Source organism: Peromyscus californicus, unplaced genomic scaffold, assembly GCF_007827085.1.
Source record: "Peromyscus californicus insignis strain IS unplaced genomic scaffold, ASM782708v3 Scaffold_7__1_contigs__length_154581171, whole genome shotgun sequence".
NCBI lineage: Eukaryota > Metazoa > Chordata > Mammalia > Rodentia > Cricetidae > Peromyscus > Peromyscus californicus.
Genome location: NW_026294595.1, coordinates 94349836 through 94374400, shown reverse-complemented (window position 1 = coordinate 94374400; position 24565 = coordinate 94349836). Strand labels below are relative to the sequence as shown.

The following is a 24565-nucleotide window of genomic DNA, read 5'->3' as shown; positions in this document are numbered from 1 at the left end:
TGTGAGTAAGCAGACCACAAGGAAGTCTGCCACACTCCAAAGGGCGCATCCTGCTTCCTGAGACACAGAGCCCTGCTGTTTCCTTCCTGAACACATGGCTAGCCCCATCTGCCACCCACCCAAGTCCTTATTCACCCTCCTCCCCTGAGCACACACTTCTGCCAGTACACCCCAGCCTTGTGACTCAAGAGTGTGTTTACCTTCTGTGGCCTTCCTGGACTTGCCTCTCCATGCAGACTTTGGGTGCCTCTGTCTCCTCATGCTTCATCTCCTTCCCAGGACCTTCCTACTCCTCAAGAGTCACCCGCTTCAGCCTGCCCCTTGTCCTTCATATGTGTCCTGCTATAGGGCTCTGAACATCATCCTTTTGTTAACCCACTCACCACCCTTAAATCCATCTCCTCCCACAAGCATCCCTGGTAGAAGGGAGGGAGGCCAGAGTGGATTCCTAGAACCATCAAGCTTCAACACCTCAGCCCCTCTGCATTCCTGCTTCTTGTCATGGAAATGTCCTCCTGTCCAGATACTTTCCTGCATGTTCCAGTGGTCACTGTTCTGTGGTGTCTTGTGGCTGAGGATCTTCAGTGAGCTATTCCTGAAGGGTATGCCTGCAGGCTTGGCCTCATGTAGCCTCCCTGTGCCAAGGATGCAGAGAGGCTTGCTCAGTTCTGTAGATTTTTGCATTTTGATATTGGGGTCCAGCATGATGCCTCCTGGACCCCCCTTTCTTTAGCCCAATCTTCCCACCATTACTCTTTCTGGCTAAGTAGTGAGTCTTCTGAGGGTGGAGACCATATCTTCATTTTGTAAAACAGTACGTGTGCCATCAGTATTGGGTAAGTGGGTAATGTGTGGTGGGTGAAGCTGAGTGGGTGGAGCATGGATAGGTATATAGATGGATGAGTATATTGGGAAGTCAGTGAGTTGAGAGGTAAACAGATGAGTGTGTGAGTTGTTGAACGAATGCCTGGGGGATGAATGTGTAGGTTGTATAGGGGGTAGATGTATAGAGAGATGAAGAACCACCCAGTCTGGACTCTTACATTGGCAGATGCTGCAGCAGGAATTAGCTCTTTATTGGAGCTCTGTGGAGGATCTTGAGCAGAGATTCCAGACCCTCACTGGATCGGAGGCCTCTGAGCAGCTGGGTATGGTACGGGAGCGATTGCAGGCACTACAGACGCTGGCAGATGCACGGTGAGGGACACTATGGACCCTCATCAGTGGGCACAGGGGCCCTAACCACAGCTGACAGTCCCCTGCCATGGCCCTATGATGGCAGGAACCCAGGCCTTTAGGATGCCCCAGGAAAAGGCTGAGTTTTTGTGTTGCTCGCCTCTCTATAAGCTCTTCAGTAAAGGCTCCCATAGCAGGAACTTGGGCCCTCAATTCCCAGCTCTCCATCTCTTGCCAACACCCTCTGTCCCCTACCCTGGCCTTACTATGTCTTCTTTCCGAGTCAAAGGCTTGGGCAAAGATCATGAACAACCCCATTCTTCAGCCCCCTCACCCTCAGGTCCCCAGGGAGACGAGCAGACAGCTAACATCTGGGGAACCCCTGGCTGTCACCATAGGGGCCGGGAGCTGGACGGGACCCTGAAGCTACATGAATTCATGAGAGAAGCCGAGGACCTGCAGAGCTGGCTGGCTAGCTGGAAGCAGGTGGCCAGAGGAGGGGACAACTTTGGAGAAGACCATGAGCGTGTGCTGGTGAGGGGGTGGGAGCAGGGAAGACACAGGAGGCAGGGGCTGGATGGCAGGGGCTAGTCCTGCTGGGCTGGAGGGAGAAGGCACAGTGGAATCATGGAGTATGCCCTCGGGGTGGAGTGTGCCGGTGCTGTGGCCACACAACCCCACACTGTCACCGAGTAACTGGACTAGGGCCACCCTGTCATCTTCTCCCCTCTCTCCTCAGCAACTCTGCACTAAGTTTGCGGAGTTTCAGAACCAAATTGAAACCGGTGCCCTGCGAGTAGAGACCTGCCAGCAGCTGGCAGAGAGCCTCCTGGAGTGTGGGCACAGTGCCGCACCCGAGGCCCACCAGCGGCAGCAGGATCTACGGTGCGTGCGATGGTCCAGGCAAGGGTCTAGGTTTGGAGGAGGGTCTAGGGAGGTAACACAGGGTGCACACTCTGCAGGTCATAGGGCCCTGCTTGCTCTGCTAGAGAGGGCGAGGTCCCTGCAATGTCAGAGCCTCCACTGTGGTCTGTGGTGGAAGATGAGGCTGGGGTTACCAACCAGACACTCCCAGCCCCCCAGGGACAGTTTTCCCAATTACTGCTGCCTTAGCCATGGAGGAGGAACTGTGGAAAGAACCTGCCTGAGCTAGAGAGGAGGCCTTCCATGAGCTCCGAGCTCCAAATTCCCATGCTCACAGGCCTTCCATTCACTATTCTAGGTGTCCACCACCTGCTGGTATGGGTCCTTTTCTAGCTCACAGCAAGGTCAGATCTTCTCCTGACCCTCAGCGTAAAGTCTAGCCTGGAAGAAGCCTTTGAGCACAGGCAGAGCATGGCAAGGGGGAAATGGAGGAAAGATAGGGACTCTCTGCTCAAGGATTTGTAATGGTGTCTTATTTAGGATTTCTATTGCTGTAAAGAGACACCATGACCGTGGCAACTCTTATAAAGGAAAGCATTTAATTGGGGCTGGCTTACAGTTTCAGAGGTTTAATCCGTTATTATCATGGTGGGACATGGCAGCATGCAGGCAGACATGGTGCTGGAGAAGGAGCTGAGAGTTCTTACATCTTGATCCCCAGGCAGAAGGAAGTGGACTGTCCCACACTGGGCATAGCTGGAGCATATACGAGACCTCAAAGCCCACCCCCACAGTGACACACTTCCTCCAACAAAGCCACACATACTCCAGCAAGGCAACGCCTTCTAATAGTGCCACTCCCTATGGGCCAAACATTCAAACACCTGAGTCTGTGGGGGCCTTTCCTATTCAGATCTCCACAAATGGGATTGATCGACATACTGAAAATCAGACATGAAAGATGGGAGCAGAGTTAGACCAGAGAGATCTGTGACAGGCTGAGCCCAGCAGGACAGCGCACACGGCTACACGCCCTGTGAAACGAGAGAGGCTCAAGGGGAGGGAGCAAGGTTTGTAGGAAGGGGGAGCCGGAAGCAGGAGGCTCGAAAGACAGCCCCCCGCCCCCGCCCATCATGAGCTTTGGGCAATCCATGGGTTCCACCCAGAGAGGAGAGAGCTGATCAGACAGACCAGACGGGATGAAGGCTGACCCATGGCTGCTCTTCTGTGTGGTAGGGCTGCTTGGTCTGAACTGTGGCAGCTGACCCGTGCCCAAAGCCGCCTGCTCCATGAAACAGAAACCACCCTCCGAGTCCACAGAGACCTTCTAGAAGTCCTTACTCAGATTCAGGTATGAACTCTAGAGGTGGATCTCCCAGGCTCAGTGCCCCACCCTCCCTTCCTACCCTGCTCTGACCCTTTTCTACCCTAGGAGAAAGCTACAAGCCTCCCTGATGATGTGGCCCAGGACCTGCATGGGGTAGAGAACCAGCTGCAGAGACATGAGAGGCTGGAACGTGAGCTGGCAGGCCTGGAGCAGCAGGTAGGTAGGCTGCTAGCACAGGCCCTCAGGCCCCTACAGGCCGTCCAGCCTGGCGCGTTGGTTCTTCCCGTTGGGCCTGCCCTGCATGGCAGAGCTTGGCCCAAGCAGTTCCCAGGCTTGAGTACTCAGACAGGGAACGTACCTTGGGATGCTCAGGTCCCTCCACCTCTGTGAAGAAACCGTTCTCCTCTCCTACCCCTTACCTGCTAGCTGCAGGAACTGTTGAAGGCTGGAAGCGGGGTACAGAAGCTGTGCCCAGGTCCTCGGGCCCTCGCCACTGTCCAGCAGAAGCAGCAAGCTGTGACACTATCCTGGGAGGCCCTCCAGCTGCGTGTGGAGCAGCGCAGGGTCCAGTTGGAGCGAGCACACCTCCTGGTCCGCTTCCACACAGCGGTGAGGGCTTTCTCCTCTTGGGAGGGGCTCAGGTGTGCACAGATGTGTACACGCACCGAAGCCCTCCGGTTCTAGAGGGAAAATAAGTGTGGCCAGAAAGGGCAAGAGCAAGGGTCTGTAATCCTGGAAGGACTGGGTTGGGTGATGACAGAGAAACCGAGTGACAGAGACCTGCGAGTCTCACCAGAAGCCCTGTCTCAGACAGCTTGATGTCTCTGTGTGTCCATGGGTTCAGGCAGGCTACAGTTGTGTGCCACCAGCCCCATCTCAATGGGGCCTCGTTGTCTCCCGGGGTCAGGTGAAGGACTACACCTCCTGGGTGGCCAGCATGCATCAGGAGCTGCAGAGGGAGGAGGGCTCCAGGGAACCCAGCAATACCCTGCTCAGGCTCAGAGCCCACCAATGGCTGCGGGCAGAACTGGAAGCCAGAGAAGAGCTGCAGCAGCGGGCCACTAAGCTGGGCCAGCAGGCACTTCTGGCTGCGGGGACACACACTAAGGAGGTGGGCGCTTTGCCTATGCTCCCAGCCCACCCTGTCCTCCCTTGGGCTGCCTCCTGCCCACCCCACCGCCTCTTCTCCAAGGCTTCCCTGGGGATGTATTAGTGACCCTCCCCAACCCCAGCTTTCCACATCCTCATCTTCAGGTCCAGGATGCGCTTCAAGCCCTACAGGAGGAACGTGACCAGGTGTTCAAGGCCTGGGCACTCAAGCAAGAGAGGCTGCAGGCCATGCTTCAAGAACAGCGCCTCCTCAGACAGTGTGATCACCTGGCGACGATCCTCACAGCCCAGGAGGCAGGTCTTACAGCCCCGACTCGAACCCTCCTTCTCCTCTTCCGTACCTCTGTCTGTTCCTCCCTTTCTTCCTGAGTCGTTGGCTTTTTCCTGGACATGGAGCCTAGGGGCTGTGGGTGAGTCCCCCCCGGTGGCCAGTGTAGATCACCAGGGCACCATGGCCTCCACTAGCACCCCCAGGCCAGATCTAGCCCCGCTCTTGCCCAGCCTAGACACTGGACTAAGACCCATGAGTTGGATAGAGACGGCCGATCATCTCCACTGTGTCAGAGGTTGAAGTGTTGCTGGCCTCCCACCTGGGCTCCTGTTCCCCTCACCTCTCCCCTGCCCACGTGCGGTGTTCCTCTCAGCTACTGAGGCCCCAGGGGTACCGCCTCGGCAGACAGTGCTGGCAGCGTTCAGTGCCTCTGACCTTCCCCACATACTGATCTAGGCCTTCCTGAAAGCCAGTGGCCTGGGGAGCTCAGTGGAGGAAGTGGAGCAGTTGATTTGCCAGCATGTGATCTTCCAGAAAGTGCTCGCTCTCCAGGACGAGAAGGTGATGGGCTCGGAGTCCTGCACACGGTGATGGGGGAGTCCTCAAGAGGGGTACGGTGGCTGGGTGTATGCCCAGAAACAGCGCTGGTTTTTATGTCTGTGGAACTAGGGGTGGAAGTGTACATTTATACGGCTCAAGAAAAGCCCCAGCCTGGGCTGCTCCACACTGCGGGGGCCCAGGGAGCATTCACTGAGTGTGAGGTCGCTGAACGGAGATTGACTCTGGCTTTTGTCAGGGCCGCCAGCCAGCCCTTAGCCGTGCAGAGCTGAGGGCAAGTCAATGGCCAGGTTGCCAGCATAGAGCAGCCGAGTGCCCATGTTCCACAGGAGGCAGCCCTGCGTGAGCAGTTGAAAACTACCCCGAGCCCTAAGGGGCAGCGCCTGGTTTACCGCGTGCTGGAGCATCGGGCTCAAGTGAAGGAGCTGGCAGAGAGCCGGGGGCAGGCCCTGCACGCCTCCCTGATGATGGCCAACTTCACCACGGCCGCAGCTCAGGTCAGAGGCCCATCCCCTGCCTGTTGCCTAAACCTTAGAGTACATTGTGCAGTTGGAGGTGACATTCAGACCACAACACTATGTATGAGGAAAAAAACAGGTTGGGGGAGTTAAATGGCTTCCTGGGGGCCATGGAGCCTGGAACATTTGATTTGGAGCCCCTGTGGGCTGCGACCCATCTGTGTGCTGAGCACTGGCAGAGCCAAGGCAAATAAGAGTTATAGGAAGGGGAACAGGTTCCTGGAACAGGGGGCTCGCACCTCTGAAACAGACTCCCATCCAAGTTCCTTGCTCAGCCTGGCCTGGGGCGTGGCTTCCTGCCTAGAACCCTGGTTCTTGTTTACTACATACTGCTAGCTCTGCCCCTGAGGCCAGTAGCCCACCACCTGGATTATACTAGTGTGGAGCGGGAGTGGAAGGGGGTGGGGATGGGGCATCATAGGATTTGGGCCCGTCCCTACCAGGTTGAGGACTGGATCCAGGAGCGGGTCCAACAACTGAGAGCCTGGAGCCCTCTTGGAAACCTAAATGATTATCTGAAGCACCTGCAGAAACACAAGGCCTTCGAGGCTGAGGTCCAGGCCCACGAGGAGGTCATGACCTCTGTTGCCAAGGTAACCCCAGCCTCAGCCCAGCCTAAAGTGTTGATGGCCAAGGTCTCAGATAAGAAGAAAGGGGCTGAGCGCTCCCCTATTCCTGTCTCCCAGCAAGGTGAAGGGCTCCTCAGACAGAGCCGCCCTGGGACTGGAGAAGTCTCCCAGAAGCTGAAGGCCCTGTGGGAGCTCTGGGAGAAGCTGAAGCAGGCAGTGACCCTGCAGGGCCAGGCCCTGGAGGACCGACGCAGCTTCCTGGAGTTCCTGCAGAGAGTGGACCTAGCAGAGGCCTGGATCCAGGAGAAGGTGAAGGCTCCGAGCGCTGAGCAAGGCATTTGGAGGCTGGGGGCTGAAGCTGGGGATCAGGAGCCAAAGGATGGGGTGGGGAAGAGCCAGGCATGTAGTTCTCTGTCTCCCTAATAGTAAGGTCTTTAGTGGGAAGTCCCAAGCCTCCACCTGCCCTGACGCTGCCCCAGCTACAGGTGCAAGTGGCCAGCGTTGAGCATTGCATTCCCACCCTTGGCCTCCACAGGAGAGGATGGTGAACAGCTGCGACATGGGCCTGGACCTTGAACACTGTCTACAGCTCTGCAGAGAGGCCCACAGGTTACAGGTAAGAGGCTGTGCTCGGGAGAGTTGACACAGAGAGGCCCACGGGTTACAGGTGAGAGGCTGTGCTTGGGAGGGTTGACACAGAGAGGTCCACGGGTTACAGGTAAGAGTCTGTGCTCGGGAGGGTTGACACAGGATCTCCCATTGGGAAGTTTGTCCGGTGGACTCCAGAATCCAGAGTCAAGCTCAGCTTTGCACTACTTGGACACACTTAGGCAAGTTCCCTCATCTGGCCAATCCTTAGTTTCTTCATCTCTGAAATGAGTAGCATGTCTTCCTCAGAGGTGAGGGAATGCATGTGTGTGGTGGTGGTCACATGGCTCTACACCTGTAATTTGTTGCCTCTCCTGGGAAACTTGGTGGTCTGCTTTGAGTGTCATGGTAAGAAGCAGAGGTGGGCATGGAGCTGCTGGGCAACTTCTGCAGTTTTCTGTGTTTATACAAAGTTGTGGTCCTAACTTACTATTTCAAAATTACTAAAAAAGATATAGCCTGTGCCTGGGTGTGGTAGATAATCAGTGCCTTCCTTCAGTGTGAGTAGTTCAACATCTCCTTGTTGTGGCCACATCATGAGACCCCCGAGCAAAACCACCACAGAGCCAATATCCGATGCAAGTACAAAGGGGTTTATTGATAACAAGCAAGCCTGGGCTTGGTCCGCATCCAACACACTGGCTAGCCAGGTGAAGGAGGATGGCCCTGAGCGCTCAGAATGAGGGGTTTTTAAAGGGAAAAACCGCAAACAGGGTGGTACAAGCCTTGATGTCATATGATTGGGTGAGGGTGTGTAACCTTTGAATTTACTGGTTGGGGGTTACAGTTATCATTTTGGGGGCAGGCCTGGACAAGTCCCAGGCTTTGTCCTTGAGCTGCCATGGAGGCTGGCTGGCCTAGCGTGTATGAACTATGGGGGCTGACTCAGTGGCCCAGGCTCTGTTCTTGAGCTGCCATGGAGGCTGGCTGGCCTCGCACGTTCACATTGATCCATGCACGTAGCTCTGATTTGGTGAGGGGTCCCAGACAGTGAACAACTGGCTGAACCTTGAGCGGTCAGAGTATGTGCAGAAAGGGAGCTACTGCAAGGACTATGTCTTTTGTTCAAGGCCCTCCCAGAAACTGCTTGCTCAAGTCTCGGAAAAACTGAAATTGAGGCCTGATCCTGAGAAAAGACTGAGCAGCCTGTTATGGTCTCTGCTTGGTCCTTTCATCCTCACCCACACCACTGACCAAAACCACCCGGAATCTATTTCTGTAATACAGAGGGGCCTTGGCAAACACATTCATAAGCAGGTGTTGAAGGCGCTGACCTCGATGCAGGTGTATGGGGTTTTGGTAAAGGCTGCAGTCTTAAACCCCAACGCGTCCTTAGCTGATGATGGCATTTGCTGGATGCTGTGCCATCTGGTACAGCAGGAAGGGGTGCCCTGGGCCCGAGTCCTGACCTGCCATGAGTGAGCACCATGACCCTCTGAGCCCTGCTGTGCTCCAGGATCACCTCTCAGATGAGTTCAATGGTACAAATGTAGGGAGCAGGCAGCCTGTGATCCACCCTGCTGGGGCTCCCTTCCCTGAGGACCTATAAGCCAGCCTGTGTCCAGGCTCCATTTTTAACTTTAAACACTACCCATGGGTCTGTGTCCACCTTCGCCCTCCTACCCAGTCCTCATTCTGAGAAGCCCATTTCCCCGCCTCAGAGCTGAGGGGGTGGTCTCCAGCACCTGTCACTGCTGAGGAAGCAGCCACCTCCCACTCCCCAAATCTGCTGTGGTTGCAGAAATTCCTTCCCAGGGGGAGACATAAGCAATATCTACCCCTTCTCCCAAGGCCCCAGTGACAAATCAAGACATGAGACAAAGTTCGTTCTGGGGTTTATTGGGCTTCCTTACAGAGCATAATACAGGAATGTGGGTACTCCTCCCCCAACAAGCTGAAAGCTTACTCAGAAGGGATGAGCGCCCTGAAGGAGCCCCTCCCAAACTCTTCCCAGTTTATACGGGCTAGCCTCCTCCCTAGGCCGTGTGCAGTTAAGGCAGGATTACACACAGCAGATGCTGTGGAGCACCTGGATATTCAGGTGAGGGTCCTGTGACCCTCCCACCCGTCCGTGAGGGAGCATAAAGGGTCAACAAGCCCAGCTGGGATGATCCTTGGCAAGAGGCACAGCTGAACGCCTCAAGATGGTGATTGCTTTCCCAGGGGACAATCTCAACAGCTATCAGGAGGCCTTGAACAGGTGGTGCTAGTTAGTGTTGGCACCTCCCCCTTCCCCGTAGGTCACAGTGGATGACACCTACATCGGGAGAATCAAAAACTTGTCACCGCAGCTCAAGAACCCGAGCCCCGAGGAATCTGAGACCGTCTGCCAGCGGCAAAACCAACTCAACAATAGGCCAGTCTCAGACGGGGCGAGGGGGGCAGCCGTGGGGCTGGAAGAGGGCCTGGGTGCCACCTCGGGCTGCAGGGTTCACCCCCATCCTCTGGTCAGGTGGAAGACTTTCCATGGCAACCTGCTCCTGTATCAGCAGCGGCTTGAAGCAGCCCTAGAGATACACACGTTGTCCAGTGAACTGGATGGCCTCACTGAGCAGATCAGGGAAAAGGTAGGTAGTGAAAAGTCCCCCTGTGCACAGAGTTGGGAGTGGCACGGAGTCTCCCATGACCCCAATCCCTGGCCCACCTCTGCTCTTCATCTGGATCCCACCAGGAGTCCACCAGGGAATCTGATGAGAAGCGTACTACACCCGCCCCCACACACATACCTGCAGCTCCCAAGCCAGCCCCCCCTGCCTCTTTCTATCCCAGATGTGGGATGGGTCTAGAGGCCAGAGCACACCTGTTTTCCCTGGACCCTAAGCGAGTCTAGAGCCCAGAAGAGGTTTGGCCCAGGATGGTGTCAGTTCCCACAGGTGGGCTGAAAGCTGGTGAGAGTACCGCTAAGGTCTCTGCAACCTGAGAAGTTCTGTGTGGGCCAGCATCCTCTTCCACTGGATCCTGCCCTCACAGCTAACGCAGGCCTCTGCCCTCTGAGATCCCTCCCCAGAGGGAGAGTCAAAGAGACCATGCCAGGAAGCGCCACACACATCTCGCCAGCCAGAGGAAAGTCAAGACCCAAAGTCCTGCCCCAGAACTCCTGTTCCTCTGGTCAGGGGCAGGGCCCTGCTCCCACCCTGTCAGCAGGAAGGGATTCATGTAGGGTGCTTGCATTCTGCACTGCCACCCTTGGTGACCAGGCTCCTGTGGTGAGGGGACAGCTGAAGCTGTGGCCTAGCCTGTAATGGCTCCCCTCCCACCCTCCCAGGAATCCCTGATCCAGGCCCTGGAGAGCACAGAAGATTTGGAGAATGTACAGAGGCTACCATGGAAACAGAAAATGCTACAACAGGGAATGGGCCTCATCCAGACTCAGGTGGAGGTGTGCAGTTGGGGGACCCAGGCCCTAGGTACATCCTCGGGAGCCCTGGTGGATTCCTGAGAGCCATGTGCTAAGATCCACATAGCCCGGGCCCCTGCCGCCTAGCCTCTGACCTTTATCCCTACAGTCTCTCGAGGGTAAGGTTGGCCGCCTCTGCAAGAGAAGCCCTGAGGTTGCCCACAGCCTCAGTCATAAGCAACAAGAAATGATGGACAGCTGGTGGAAGGTCTGGAGCAGGGTCCAGAAGTGGTATGAGTCCTTGGGCCTTAGTCCCATGCCGAATGGTGCCCTCCAGTTCCCAATCTGCACTTCTTGGCCCCACTTTCTCCTGAGTGTCCGTACCATTTACCAGTTAATTCCCAGCCCGCAGACCTTCTGTGCTGAGGGATTAAAGGACACTGGGCGTGAGGGAGAGGAGGCTCCATGATCCTAGAACTAACCAGTGAGTCCTGTGAGCAGGAGGGAGTCACTGGATGTGGGCCATAAAGTTTGGAAACTCCAGATGCTGCTGCGGGATCTGCAGGACTGGGCACAGGGACTGAAGGCTGAGATGGACACGCGGGGCAGCCCCTGCAGCCCCGAGAGAGCCCTGTACATGCTGCAAGAGCACCAGGCATACAAAGTGAGCCGCAGTTCCTGTCACCCCTCACTGTGCCCCCCTCCTCTGACCCCTACTAGGACCTTTCTCTGTCTCCTGGCCAACTTTGTTCTTTTCCATCCTGCCCTCTCCTTCCTGCTGGACCTCTGGTGACCCTGGGAGGCCTCAGCCCACAGGGGACTGACCTCAGGCCTATTACAGGTCGAGCTGGACATCCGAACAGACAGCCTTAGCCTGGCCCGAAGCATGGGCCAGCAGCTGCTTGCATCTGGATGCCAACTGGCCTCTGCGATTCAACAATCCCTAGCCGCTGTGGAGCAGGAGTTGAGAAGCTTGGAGGAATCATGGCAGAGGCGGCAGCAGCAGCTACAGCAGGCCCTGGAGCAGCAGGTGGGCCCCAGGCCAGCTTTCAACCTACCCCACTATCAGGACCTATGACGTCTCCACAGCCCTGGTCAAGACCAAAGCTGAAAGGACTGCCTTCCTCGGGTATTCCTGCCATTCAGCCTGCTCCTGTACCATGGAGCCAGGCCCCTGGTTCTCCAACCCGAACCACCAGGAAGGTCACACACATGCCTGGGTAGTCACTGGGCCCTCTCCTGACTTTCTCTTGTCCTTTTTTCCCAGTCACTTCTGAGCTCTGTGGAAAAGGTGGAACACTGGTTCTTCAGCGAGGAGTCCTCTCTAGTTAGTGAGGGACTGGAGGTAGGTACCCAGCAGGAGTCGGGAAGGATGGACAGGAGTCAGCCAGAGCCGTCAAGCTCTCTGGGTCAGGGTCTTCCCCACGGCTGAGCAGTTACCATCAGTCCTAAGAGTTCCTTGGCCCCTTGGGTAGGGCCCATAGGGTGTGTCTGAGGAGCCGAGGGAGTGAGCTTATGGTTAGGCTGGTCGCTCCCTCGGATCTCTCTCTTACCACTCTTTGCCTCTGTCCTCACTCCAACATCGTCTCAACCCCGGTAACAGGCACGAATAACTCCCAGAGACCTGGGAGAATAATTAGGGCCGACATAGTCTTTCTCAGAGCATAGAGGAGAGAGGGAAGCACTCCGCTTGCCCTGGAAATGGACACAGATGGTCCCCCTATCCTAAAGCTAGAAGCAGCCTTGTGGGGTTTGAGTAATGCCGTTGGGAGAACAATCACTTTGTGGAAAGGGATTCTAGAGGGAAGCAGATGGCTTAGGGTGGAGTGGGGGCAACCCTGTAGTCAGCATCAGCACCCCACTTCCATCAGGATCCCTTGGCCACTGTGGAGACCCTTCTGTCCAAGCACAAGAGGCGTGAGCAGCACCTGAAGGCAAGGGCTGAAGAGATCAGTGCGCTGGAGGCCACAGCCCTCAGCCTGCACCAGAGTGGACACCCCGAGGCCCGCAGCATCCTGGCCAGGTGCCAGGCCCTACTCCTGAGGTACCTGTGGCTCTGGGATGATGGGAACTGGGGGTGAGCTGGCTTAGACATCTATTATCCAAGCTCTTCCCTTCCTGTTCAACTTCTTGGCCCAACTAGTAGCGTTTTCCAAAGCCTAGGGTCAGAGGCTGGGAGTACCCACCACTCCTGCCCTGGCAGTGGGTCTACCTGTTCTCCATTAGACAATGGCATCCATCCTTCATCCCAGCTTCACCCACTAAGAAACTCACACTAGAACACTGAGAGGAAGTGACTGAATGATATGGAAGGGACAGGAACATGCTAGGTCAGTCCTTCACAACCGCGGTCCTGAGCCTCTCTACCTTAAGTGGTGGGACCTAAGGCAGATCCCACTGTCCTAGTTAAGTCTTAAATCTGCCTCTGGGGGCTGTGGTGTCTTAACATGGTACCTGTCCTTCCGAGTAGGCTGAAGATCTCTTATGGAACTGAAGCTCAGCCGTAGACCTGCGTGGCCTGCCCATTTCATGACACTAGCCTTGCCTTCTCCCTCATAACACAACGCCTCTGGCTCAGCTGGCCCGGCTCCTCCAGGGTAGAGACCAAGGCGGATATAGCCATAAGCCACGTCCCAGACTCTGGGACTACCTTCCCGCTTCTGGGGCTCCTTGTGCTGGTGCTCCAGTAGGAGCTAGTATATCTCCTCTCGTTTACTTGTTGATTTGTTTATTTATATTTCAGGTGTATGTGGGTTTTGCCTGCATGTATGTCTGTGCACCATGTGCATGCCCGGTACCTCTAGAGGCCCGAAGAGGAGATCAGGTTTCCTGGAACTGGAGTTATAAATGATTGTGAGCTGCCATGTGGGTGCTGGGAATCGAACCCAGGTCCTCTGGTTCTGCTGAGCCACTTTTCAGGCCCCATCCCTTTCCATTCTTGCAGGTAGATTTCCCTGGGTATCCATGGAGGTCTGAGTAGACAAACAGCAAGTTAGTTTGCCAATTCTATTACCTTAGGTGGTTCCTGACAGGTCTAGTCAACCCCAGCCTGATGGCATTGACCTCTTCCCTCTCTCCAGGCTTGGGCCATACTTGGGAGGGTGTTCGGCCTCCACCTAGCTCAGGTTTCCCCCAACTCCATGCCCTTTGGTAACACCAGTGAAGGGAAAAGCTGATGAACTGTTCATGGGCCGCCATGGGGTGGAGGTATTAGAACTTCATTCTGTGTGCATCTGCTAATGTTTTTAATACGTTGTTTCAAAGGTACATATAGGGAATATATAAATTAATACATAATGTAGCTTGCATATATCAAATGTTTTAAGTATGTTAAATATTAAAGTACAGTGTGTAGCCGGGCGGTGGTGGCGCACGCCTTTAATCCCAGCACTCGGGAGGCAGGGGCAGGCGGATCTCTGTGAGTTCGAGGCCAGCCTGGTCTACAGCGCGAGATCCAGGAAAGGCGCAAAGCTACACAGAGAAACCCTGTCTCGAAAAACCAAAAAACAAAAAACAAAAAAAAAAAAAAAGTACAGTGTGTGTGTGTGTGTGTGTGTGTGTGTGTGTGTGTGTGTGTAGGACTCTTGCTCACAGCAGTGCATAATCAAAAAAGTGACTAAAGCCAGGCATGGTTGCACACACCTGTAATCCAAGCACTTGTTGGAGGAGCACAGGAGGATCCAGAGTTCTGAGACCAGCTGGGGCCGCACAGCACACTTGAAGCCTGGCTGAGCTATATAGTGAGGCCCTGTCTTAAAAAGAAACGGTGAGATTATCAAGATGGCCCAGCAGGCGAGAGAGCTTGCTGTACAAGCTTCAGTTGCTGGGACCTGTGGAGGAAGGAGAGAACCAGCTTCCAGGAGTTGCCCTCTGACCTCCACATGCACTCTGTGGCATGCACCTCCCCCCCCACACACATGCACCCCCACACAATACATATGTATATATCAAATCAAATAAAAATGTAACAATGGCATAAAAACAAAACAGTTCTGGTGGCTCAGGCCTATAATCCCAGCTATTTGGGAAACTAGGCTTGCCTGGGCTATGGAGTAAATTTATGGTCGGCATTGGTAAGTTAGCGAGACCCTGCCTCACAAGGTTTAAAAAGCAAAAGTAGGGCTTGGGGTATAGCTCAGTGGTAGAGCCCTGGCCTAGCAAGAATGAGGTTTTAGGTTCAATCCCCAACACATTAAAAAAAAAAAGAAAAGAGAACAAAGTTGCTTGGACACTACATTAGTTTGGACTATTATAACGAAGTGCTACAGGCTGGGTGATATAAACCATAACAAATTATTTTCTCACAATTCTAGAGGCAGGAAGTTCAAGATCAAGGTGTTAGAAGAGTCTGTCTGTCTTTGGATTATGGCCTTCTCCCATGTCCTTACACGGTCATCCCTTTGAGTGTGTCCTACCTTCACCTCCTCACACACAGACACCTGTCCTCTCAGATTCCAGCTGATTTATCTCCAAACACAGTTCCGTCCTCAGATTAGGGTTAGGACATGAACATAAGTGGCCCTAATATACAAGCACATGTGTCTTGTTTCAAAGGAAACCTCTGACTCAGGGCATTGTGATATGGATCATAAAAAGCTGGGCCACATACACACACACATACACACACACACACACACACACACACACACACACACACACACGGGGAGTAGGGGCGCACACACACTCCAGTCCTGGCAGTTGAGCCTGGGAGTCCACAAGACCCTCTTCTTGCAGGAGAGAGGCACTCACAGAGCGAGCCAGGGCGCGCGGTTGCCAGCTGGAGGAGCTGCGGCAGCTTCGGACTTTCTTGCAGGATTCCGATGAGGTTCCCACTGCTTGGGCTGAGAGGGTTGTGGGGTACACCTTCCTTGGGGGCTCTCCGGAGGTTAAGGAAAGCAGAGCCCTGTTCCGTCCTTGTGTTAGGTAGCTACATGGCTGAGGGAGAAGAACCTGGAGGCTCTGGACAAGGGTCGGCAGGACCCAACCACGATACAAACTCAGTTACAGAAGCAGCAGAATTTCCAGGCCGTGCTGGATGCCAGTGTTGCCCAGCAACAGGAGCTGCAGAAGGTGAGGTTCCGTGAGGCTGAGGAGCCACAGCCCAGCCCCCTACACCCCTGCAGCTGGCTTTGAATCATAGTAGGGACAACCGCTGTCCTTTGTATGCTTTCTATGTGCTAGGCTGTGTACAGATACGCCCTCTTCAAAAATGGCACCTTTTTGATAATTTTGTAGAGAGTAGATTGAAACAGTAAGATACAGCTAGCAGCCCTGGAGCTCGATATCAAAACAGAGTACCATTTGTGTGTGTGTTTGTTGGTTTGGTTTGGTTTTAAACATCCCCTTCTCTACCCCAGGCTGGTTACTCCTGATATCAAGTGCTTTGCTAAGTAATTCCGTGTTAGTTACCTCATTTAACCAATGTCATTGCTACTGCATTGCACAGAAAAGGACAAAGAGACTTCGTTAGCTTAAGAGGCTTGTGAAGCTGGGTGTGGTGGCACACACCCACAATGCCAGCACTGTGAGGCTGAGGCTAGACCGTAGTGAGTTAGAGGCCAGCTTGGGCAGTTTAAGCAAGACCCTGCCTCAGAAAGAAAAGGGCAGGGAGGCAAGGAGGAAGAGCCAGGCTGGTGTGCAGGCCCATCCTCCCATCACTCAGGATTACAGAAAACACTCCACAGCAAGTCTGAGGCCAGCCTGGGCTGGTTAGTGAGACCCTGTCTCAAAAAAGAAGAAAAGGAAAAAGATGGACAGTGGGAGGGAAGAGGGGATAGAAATTTGTCCCACATCACACAGTCAGAATGCAGGCTGGTCATTGGTACCAGGGTACCAGCATCCTTCGTCCAGGATGTATGTATAATGTATGGTGTAGGAGGGGCAGAGACTGCTACACGGAGGCCACCCGGCCTCTGAGACCATCCGGGGGAGACTGCAAGAACTAGGAGGCCTCTGGACTGAGCTGCAGGCCAACTGCCAGAGGAAGATGGCCGGACTCCAGGGGGCCCACAAGGTAAGGATGGACTATCAAGCAACTCACTAGACAGGACTCTAGGACACACTGCCCCCACTCTCTTATATTCCCTTACATTCTGTCCCAGGCTCTGCATCTGCAGAAGATGCTGGAGAGACTGGAGAGCTGGCTAGAGTCCATGGAAGGGGAGCTGAGAGCCCCTGTCAAAAGCCAGGACCTGCCTAGGGTGGGCGAGCTCCTGGGGGCGCAGGGGGAGCTGGAAGCAGCTGTCGATAGTCAGACCAGGCAAGCGCAGGAGCTGTGGGGCCAAGCCCAAGCCTGCATTCAGGAAGGCCACTGCCTCGCCAAAGGTGTGGAAGAGCGAGCCCAGCAGCTACTTCAGAGGTAGATTACCCAGAGCCCTGGTTTGATACCTTGCCCTCCTTTGCCTGCCGCCTTAGAGGGGCATCCCCCCACTCCACCTTCTGGCATGTGTTCTCATAGTGAAGCGCACAGAATAGACGAGTACTGTATTATAGTCTGTTTTTTAACATGGATGGCTGTGGCCCCCTCTGGTTCTCTTTCAGGTTCCAGAGCCTTCAGGAGCCGCTACAAGAGCGCAGGGCAGCCCTGGAAGCCCAGAGCCTACTCTTACAGTTCTTCAGGGATGCTGATGAGGAAATGGCCTGGATTCAGGAGAAGCTGCCCTCTGCCACAGCCCAGGACTATGGCCAGAGCCTGAGCACTGTGCGGCACCTTCAGGAGAGACACCAGGTGCTGGCCCATGCTGGGAGGTTGGAGAGGGGTTGCCTCAGAGGTGCTGGGGGCTCACAGTCCAGGACAGGGCACTGTGATCCAGCAAAGCCTTTAGGGCTTTAGGGCTTTAGGGATGCCTAGTTTCTTTGGAAATCCTGGGATGGGAATTCCTTGTAAGTATGTAGGATCTTTAGGCCCAACTTAGGGTGTGGGTTCCCCAATTGTTAGTACAATCCTGGTCCTTCCTCCTTTGCAGAATTTGGAGAATGAGATCAGTAGTCACAGGGCCCTGAGCCAGGTGGTGATGGGTACAGGCCACAAGCTTGTGCAGGCTGGACATTTTGCCGCTGAAGAGGTGGCTTCCCGGGTGCAGCAGCTGGAGGAGGCTCTGGACCACCTGCAGACAGAGGCAGCACAGAGGAGGAGGATGCTGCAGCAGGCCCTGGAAGCCCAGCAGGCTTTGATGGAGGTGAGAGGATGCTGTGGGATGCTGAGATGTCGGAGCTGAGAACACAGGAAGTGCATGGGACTGAAAGATGGCTCCAGGGGCAGGCAGAGCCGTGCATCCTCTGCTTCCAGTACTGGGCTCATTTGCTTTACCTTCACTGTTTCTTCCAAACCTGGATTCTCAGCTAGAACTTTGTCAGAATCACCTGGAACCATCACCTTGCAACTACGTCTGAGCTACCCCACAAACTAAACAAGTAACAAGAAATGTGAGCCGTGTACTCTCAGCACCTAGAAGGCTGAGCCATATCGTGAGACCCTATCTCAAAAAAAAAAAAAAAAAAAATCAAAGTAATTAGAAACCAGGAATGGTGGCTCATGCTTACAGTTCCAGTATCAGGAAGCAGAGGCAGGAGGCCCACTTCAAGTTCCAGGCCAACCAAGGCCTACAAAGTGAGACCCTATCTCACAAGACAAAACATAAGAAATGAAAAGAAACCAAGTAAAGACTGTTAGATAAAATTTGCTTTTATTTTTTAACATGCTTTTATTAGACTAAATAGCAACCCTGTCTCTGAGAAGCAAAAATAAGTTGTCTTTATGTTACATGAGGAAAAAAGGAAAGAATCACATGGAACCCTTATAAATATTAACACTCAGGGTTCTTCAAGTACAGTGAGAATCTTCTGGAAGGTGCTAGGAGCCATGAGAGCACTCCAATTTTCCCATGCAACCGGCTGAGGACGCCCTCCCCCAATCCCACCCCATGTCCCGGGAGCCCTCTGCCCATGTCTCAGAGTGGAGTGCCAGGCCCAGGAAACTAATTCCTGCTGTTACACTGCCTAGCTCCTGGAGACAGGGTCCTGGCTAGCTGAACGGGGCCACGTTCTGGACAGTGAAGACCTGGGCCGGGATGCTGAGGCCACACAGGTTCTTCTGCGGCGCCTGGAAGCCACCATAAGAGACTTGGAGGGGTTTAGCAGTCGCATTGAGCAGCTGCAGCAAACAGTGGCCCTTCTGGAGAGTGGGCAGAACCCGGGCAGGTATGTCAGAGCTACACTCCCCCTGGAGAAGAGCAGAGATGAGGGTGCCCTTGTCACAGAGGCAGGGGATGCTATTCCAGCCTGGAGAGGGAGGGCTGTAGTCCATGCTGCCCTTTCTTCCTGTCATAGTCCTAGGGTGCTGTCCCAGCTGCAGGCTGTGAGGGACGCCCATGCACAGCTGTTGCAGAGAGCTGAGAGCAGGGGACAAGCACTGCGTGAGCAATTGCACCTACACCAGCTGGAGCAAGAGGCCCGGCTCCTGGATGCCTGGCTGACCACCAAGGTGGCTGCTGCTGAGTCCCAGGACTACAGACAGGACCCTGAAGGCATCGAGGTGGGTTAGTCCTTAGTAGACCCAGGGGAGAGGAGGGAGAAGCTTCTTCAGGTGAAGAAGGCATGTGTTTGAGGATGGGAAGAGGTTCTGAGGGGTGAACAAGGAAGCTGGAGGGTTATCACTGCAAGAATCTGCAGTTCTAGAACTCTACGGCTAAGTGATGTTGGGGCCACTCAATGCTGCCAGCCCCTCAATGAGCCTCCAAGGCTGCTGGTAGAAGCTCACAATACCTGGGCTTCCATCCTTTCAGGTGATGGAAGACATGTTTGGTGCTTTCGGCAGAGAAGTCCAGAGCCTGGGCCAGGCCAAGGTGCAGACCCTGAGGGAGCTGATGGCCTCCCTGGAAAGAGGAGCACCCAGGTTCTACCCCCAAATTCAAGCCCAGAAGTATCGTGTCCAAGCCACTTGGGAGAGGCTGAACAAGGCAATCGAAGTCCGTAGAGAGGTAGGCCGTGTCTCAGGGAACATGGAGCCATGGAGCACGGCACAGCCCCGAGCAGGCTCTCCCTCATTCTCTCCCAGAACCTGGCTGCAGCCCGTGAGCTCCAGAGCTTCGAGCAGGCCGCCTCAGAGCTCCAAGGCTGGATGCAGGAGAAGACCACCCTGCTAGAGGGAGAGTCCCAAGTCCACAGCCTGTCACCTACGCAGCTCCTGCAGCAGCACAGGTGCCTGCAGGTAAAGGCCTCACCGGGGCTGCTCACCCCAGCCCCACTCTTCCAGGCAGAAGGCAGAAGATCTGTGTGCCTCAGTCCCTCATCAGATGACAGGTAATGGTCGTTCACCTGGGACCTGCCCCTGAGCCACTTCTCCAGAATATCAGACCACTCCCCCTCTGGCCAGGGACTTGGCACAGGTTTTAGAGTGGAGCTGAGGGGTCTCCACAGGCCAGGAGCCACGGAATGGGGAGCATGCCCTCCTGAAGAGTGAAGCCTGACCTCGTGTTCTGGTTGTAGAGGGAACTGGCAGCTATGGAAAAGGAGATGGCAAGAATACAGATGGAGGCCCATCGCCTGGGCCAGCATGATCCCGTGGCTCAGGAGGGTCTGGCCGAGTGGCTCACCAAGGTGCAGGTGGCCTGGGCCAACCTGGAGGCCAAGGTCCAGGGATGGAGCCAGAAGCTGTCGCAGGCTACCCAGGGCCACACCTTTCTTGGGCGCTGTCGGGAACTGCTGTAAGCAGGGGTCCCGTCCAGACTGTTAGCTTAGCTCTGCCCTCTCCTTGCTTTGGGGGAGGGGGGTAGCACTTTTGCCCTTGTCCCCCAGACTGCCTCGCCAGCTCTGCTATAGCAGCTCTTTCCTTGCCCGGCAGAGCATGGTCTCAGGAGCTGGTTTCCTCAGAGGAGCTGGCTGGGGATGTGGTGGACCAAGAAATCCAGGAGTGCTGCCTTCAAGCCCAGAACACATGGCAGGAAGGGCGGCAGCTGCTAGACGATGGCCATTTCATGTCGCTGGAGGTGTGAATGGAGGGTGGGATGAGCCTCACTGCTGAGGCCTGGGAGTCCCCCAAGAAGGATGAGGAAGAGGGAGGTGAGGAAGGAGGAGGGAGCAAAGATCTGGGTTGGCTTGGCTCTCCTGCTAGCCCCACCAGGGTGGGAGCTCTGCCCAGGCTTTCGTGGCAACAGCCCCTTCCTGCAGGTGGGAGAGCGTCTGCAGGAGCTGGAAAGACAGCTGCAGGAGCTTCAGGCAGCATGGGCCCTGCGCGGGCAACGCTTTGAGCAGAATCAGGGCCTGCAGCAGCTGCGGCAGAGGCTGGAGCTGGCGGAGGCCTGGCTGGCCTCCCAGGAAGGCCTGCTGCTGGACCCCAGCTATGGGGTAAGTGGAGGCAGATCTTGCTGTTCCTTGCTCACTGGCCCCTGAGCTAAGTGTGGAGGGCTGGCACCCCAGAGCTGGGCCACTGACTCATTTCTCTCAGCACTCAGTGACGGACGTGGGACGTCTGCTCTGCAGACACGAGGGCTTGGAAAAGCTACTGGCGGCCCATGAGGAGACGTTCACCCAGCTTCAGACACTGACAGAGGTTCAAGGGCTGGATGAGGGGAGGCTGGGTATAGAGAAGAGACCTCTGAGGTGGTTGGGTGGGACAGTTCCTCAGCCTCCAAGTTAGGGCTCCTCAGGGCAGGGAGGCCTCATGGAGTCTTCCTCAGGGTTTCTCCTTCAGGAAAACCACCACCCCTGCCACCCCAGCGCCCTGGGGAGAGTGTACCCCTGAGGGCTGGTAAAGACAGAAGACTCCAAAGCTGAAACATAATCAGAGAGGAGACCAGCACTCTTGGAGAAAACAGGGAAAGATTAAGGTTATGGTGTGTATGTGTGCGCGCGCGCGCACACACACACACACACACACACAGGAACATACAAGCTGGAACAGAGCTAGCAGTCAGAGCCTTCCCGTGGAGGTTTTCCGAACTAGGGGTTGGTTGCATGTCTGGCTGAGATGAGGGACCTACTGTAGCCTGGTGTCCCCACCAGACCACAATTATCTCCCTGGAGCATGCAGCCAGGCCACAGGGACTCAGGGTGTCCAGGGTCTACACTCCAGAGCAGGCGTAGAGGCCAGGAGTGCTGGGGCCCACTGGAAGTGAGGAATGGGTGTCTGCCTTCTCGTGTGTGCCGAGCCTGACATCTGGACCTCCACCTTGCATTTTCAGGTGAAGGGCACTCGTGTCACAGAGGGGTCTGTGGAACTGAAGCAGCAGCCCCCCACAGACGGGAGGCAGGTGAGTGCTAGTCGCCACTGCAGGCAACTCCAAGTTCAGTGGGCATCTGGGCCTGGCACTGTGCCTAGCAGTAGACTCCTGGGTAGCTTCCTAGGTGATCTCCGGGAAGGCTATAGTTCCTATCCACAGGAGAGAGGGTTAGGGAAGGGGTTCCCGCTTCCCATGAAGACCACAGGCGGTACTTCCCTGGAGAGATCTGAGGCCTGGGGCCTTCTTCCCCACAGCCCAACACCAGCTCCTGGAACAGTAGCCATGGGACCTTGGCAAGCAGAGCCCTGAGCCTGTTTTCAGATATGAGGAGGGCAGAAGTACCAGGTGGCACTGGGGTAAGAGACCTCGGGCAACCAGAGACCAATCTGGGGAGACAGAGGTCCCACAGGGGAAAAGTCGCAGGTGAGGTGCCCCCTGCGACCCCTGCACCTCATCTCTCCCCAGGAGCTGGCTTCCGTAGCCCCCAATGTGCCTGAGTGTGACAGACTGGAGGGCAGGAAGCATACTTTCTCCACAAGGTGAGGATTGTCGGCCTGGCCTCTTGACGGCAAGCTTGGCTGAGGGGTGCAGGTGGAGGCCCTGAGCAGGAAGCAGGGAGCTGGCTGAGGGGTGCAGGTGGAGGCCCTGAGCAGGAAGCAGGGAGCTGGCCGGGGCCCGTTTGGGAGGCAGGCTGAGTGGCAGACAGAATCCGTCTGCAGCACCGTCTGAAAAGCAGGCTATAAACTGGCAGCCAGCCCTGGTAGTGTGGCAGGTGGGCTGTAGGGGAAGGAAGGAGGTAGTGGGTGGGCCCCAAGTTCCCGATGTTGCTTGGATTTTCTGTAGTTACAGGTTTTCACAGCTGCTATCTCTAATGTCTGAAAGTGGGACTTGATTTTCTCTAAGAACTGAACTCTGAGAGGTTGAGAAACTTGTCCAAAGCGACACAGCTAATTAGTAGCAGAGGTAGATTGTCTTGCCCTGTCCCCTTTGGAGTCCACTGGGCCCACCCCCTCCAGCCAGGAACTTGGTGGGTTCTGTTCCTTTCTGGACTTCATAGGCTGGTAACTCTGAAGGCTATATCCTGAGAGGTCTGGACCGTGGCCAAGCTCCCACTAGCAGGAAGAACGTGCAGAAAATACTCTTTGCCATTTGTGCCTTTCTGTGACCGGTGGGTTCTCTGTGGAGAGTGACGGGTGCCAGGGGCTCCGCCCAGTCCCTAGCTCCCCTCCTCCGTGTTATCACCTCCCCTAGTCTCCACCCGAAGCCTCTCTTCAGAATCCCAAAAGTTTCTCCAGCACCTCCCTGCTCTGGGGTCTTGACACTTCAAGGAGTCTCTTGGGAGTGCTGGGTACCCGGCCACAGGAGGCAGGCAGCTGAGCCTCTAGGACAGGGACACGGGCCGTGGCTTCCAGGATAACCCTCATCCTTTTGTCTGCAGCCTAGAACCCAAGGCCAGGTTCCCAGCTGTGGGTGGGAATGCTGTGATCAAGTCGGATGCTGGTGGAGTGGGTTTTCTCTTAATGCTGACAGGCCAGGACTCAAGGCCCACTCTGCTGAGTGGGCTGGAGAGATCCCACATGGGAGACCCTTGCCCTCACACCTCCACTTAGAGGTGACGGCAGGACCCAGGCCACGAGGCTCCCTTTCCCCACACTCCATCTCCCCCCTGCCCTCCCCACCTGGGGAGTCTCTGCTGGTGATAAGTCCTGCTCTAGCTATCCCGTAGGTAAGCAAGAGGCTCCCTGGGTGTCCAACCTGCTTTTTACTGGAATGCTCCCCTGAACTGTCCACCCGTCCTCACTCTCAAACTTCCATTTTCTTTCCTCTGAGGCAGCAAAACCTCAGCCATTGCTTGTGCCTCTGCTCTTAACCTCCATCCTGTCTTGATTCTGTCCCTGATCCTGGGGGATAGACTGGGTCAAGGCATCAGCGTGTCCAGGCCAGTGACAAGTATAACAGCCAAGGGATGAAGCCGGCTGAATACGGGCCCTTCTTTGGCATCCCGGCTTCATTTAGATGATCATCCATGTCTTTCCTATCTCCAGGCTAGCAGGCTTCAGGCCTCTAAAAATGGGGCACTTGGGGCATGTGGGAGAGGATTGAACACCACCCCCTTGGGTCCCCAGGTCCAGTATGACAATGCCATACATCTAGACTGATGCACAGCTGTGGGCCTGGAAGGCTCTCATGCTCTAACAGGTGACAGCCACAGCTGTGGTCTCTGGCACAGCGATCCATCTCTCTTGCAGGACTCCTGAAATCCAGCTTGAGTCAGATGGTGTGAGACCAAAGAACAGGGGCTTGTACTAGAGTTTCTGGTGGTCCTGGGAGTGAACTGAGGGCATCATGCACATCCTCTACCACTGAGCTATATCCTTGGTTTTTCCTTTACAACCCACAAAGTTGTATAGACTGGCCTTGAACTCATAATCTTCCTGTCTCAGTCTCCTGAGTAGCTGGGATTACATTTCAAGCATCCTAGCTCCATTTCCAGGGCAGGCCCTGAGAACCACTTGCCTGGCTGACAGAACTTGCTAGATCATGAGACTCAAAGTTGTTACATCCCACTCATCTCACGGCTCCTAGCAGCTGCTCACACCCACGCTAGGAGCAGGTGGGATGTTCTAGGCAGATTCTATGGTGTATCGTTCCGAATCTCTGTTCTCTCAACAGGTCTGAGCCTTGAAATGAGTCCTGAGGCAACACCAAACCTCGGGCTACAAGTGAAGATGCATCCTGGGGAACCCCTCGGCTCCTGGCCCCAGGGCACCTTCCTGCGGCTGCTCAGGACCAGAGAACAGCTCCTGACAGGATAAGCACGCTGTGTTGTTACCAGCTGGGCCCGAGATGAGCCTGAACCTTTTAACTGGACCATGGCCTCACCCCAAGGTCTCTGTTTGGACAAAGATGGCAGTCTGTCCATCTGGACAGGGCTGGAACTTCCACGCTAGTGGCCTCTTGGAAAGGG

At 55.3% G+C, this 24565-nt stretch overlaps 1 protein-coding gene across 1 annotated transcript in view; it reads left to right on the top strand.

The window, feature by feature from the left end:
* The window catches only part of Sptbn5 (spectrin beta, non-erythrocytic 5), a 44529-nt gene extending 19989 nt beyond the window's left edge, over positions 1-24540 (top strand). Inside the window, exons 27-64 of the mRNA XM_052726644.1 lie at positions 1052-1197; positions 1575-1710; positions 1916-2061; positions 3277-3391; positions 3473-3583; positions 3794-3976; positions 4275-4478; positions 4622-4771; positions 5205-5309; positions 5636-5803; positions 6268-6417; positions 6511-6702; positions 6929-7009; positions 9282-9608; positions 10307-10420; positions 10548-10666; positions 10877-11042; positions 11220-11408; positions 11646-11723; positions 12250-12422; positions 15113-15203; positions 15302-15448; positions 16254-16391; positions 16480-16736; positions 16919-17105; positions 17344-17556; positions 18381-18577; positions 18707-18911; positions 19162-19356; positions 19434-19586; positions 19865-20082; positions 20220-20364; positions 20546-20722; positions 20823-20927; positions 21559-21627; positions 21852-21953; positions 22063-22136; positions 24271-24540. Coding sequence (XP_052582604.1) covers positions 1052-1197; positions 1575-1710; positions 1916-2061; positions 3277-3391; positions 3473-3583; positions 3794-3976; positions 4275-4478; positions 4622-4771; positions 5205-5309; positions 5636-5803; positions 6268-6417; positions 6511-6702; positions 6929-7009; positions 9282-9608; positions 10307-10420; positions 10548-10666; positions 10877-11042; positions 11220-11408; positions 11646-11723; positions 12250-12422; positions 15113-15203; positions 15302-15448; positions 16254-16391; positions 16480-16736; positions 16919-17105; positions 17344-17556; positions 18381-18577; positions 18707-18911; positions 19162-19356; positions 19434-19586; positions 19865-20082; positions 20220-20364; positions 20546-20722; positions 20823-20927; positions 21559-21627; positions 21852-21953; positions 22063-22136; positions 24271-24283 — 5739 coding nt within the window. The 3' untranslated portion in view covers positions 24284-24540. The remainder of the gene's footprint in view (positions 1-1051; positions 1198-1574; positions 1711-1915; positions 2062-3276; positions 3392-3472; positions 3584-3793; positions 3977-4274; positions 4479-4621; positions 4772-5204; positions 5310-5635; positions 5804-6267; positions 6418-6510; positions 6703-6928; positions 7010-9281; positions 9609-10306; positions 10421-10547; positions 10667-10876; positions 11043-11219; positions 11409-11645; positions 11724-12249; positions 12423-15112; positions 15204-15301; positions 15449-16253; positions 16392-16479; positions 16737-16918; positions 17106-17343; positions 17557-18380; positions 18578-18706; positions 18912-19161; positions 19357-19433; positions 19587-19864; positions 20083-20219; positions 20365-20545; positions 20723-20822; positions 20928-21558; positions 21628-21851; positions 21954-22062; positions 22137-24270) is intronic.
* The last annotated feature ends 25 nt before the right edge of the window (positions 24541-24565 follow it).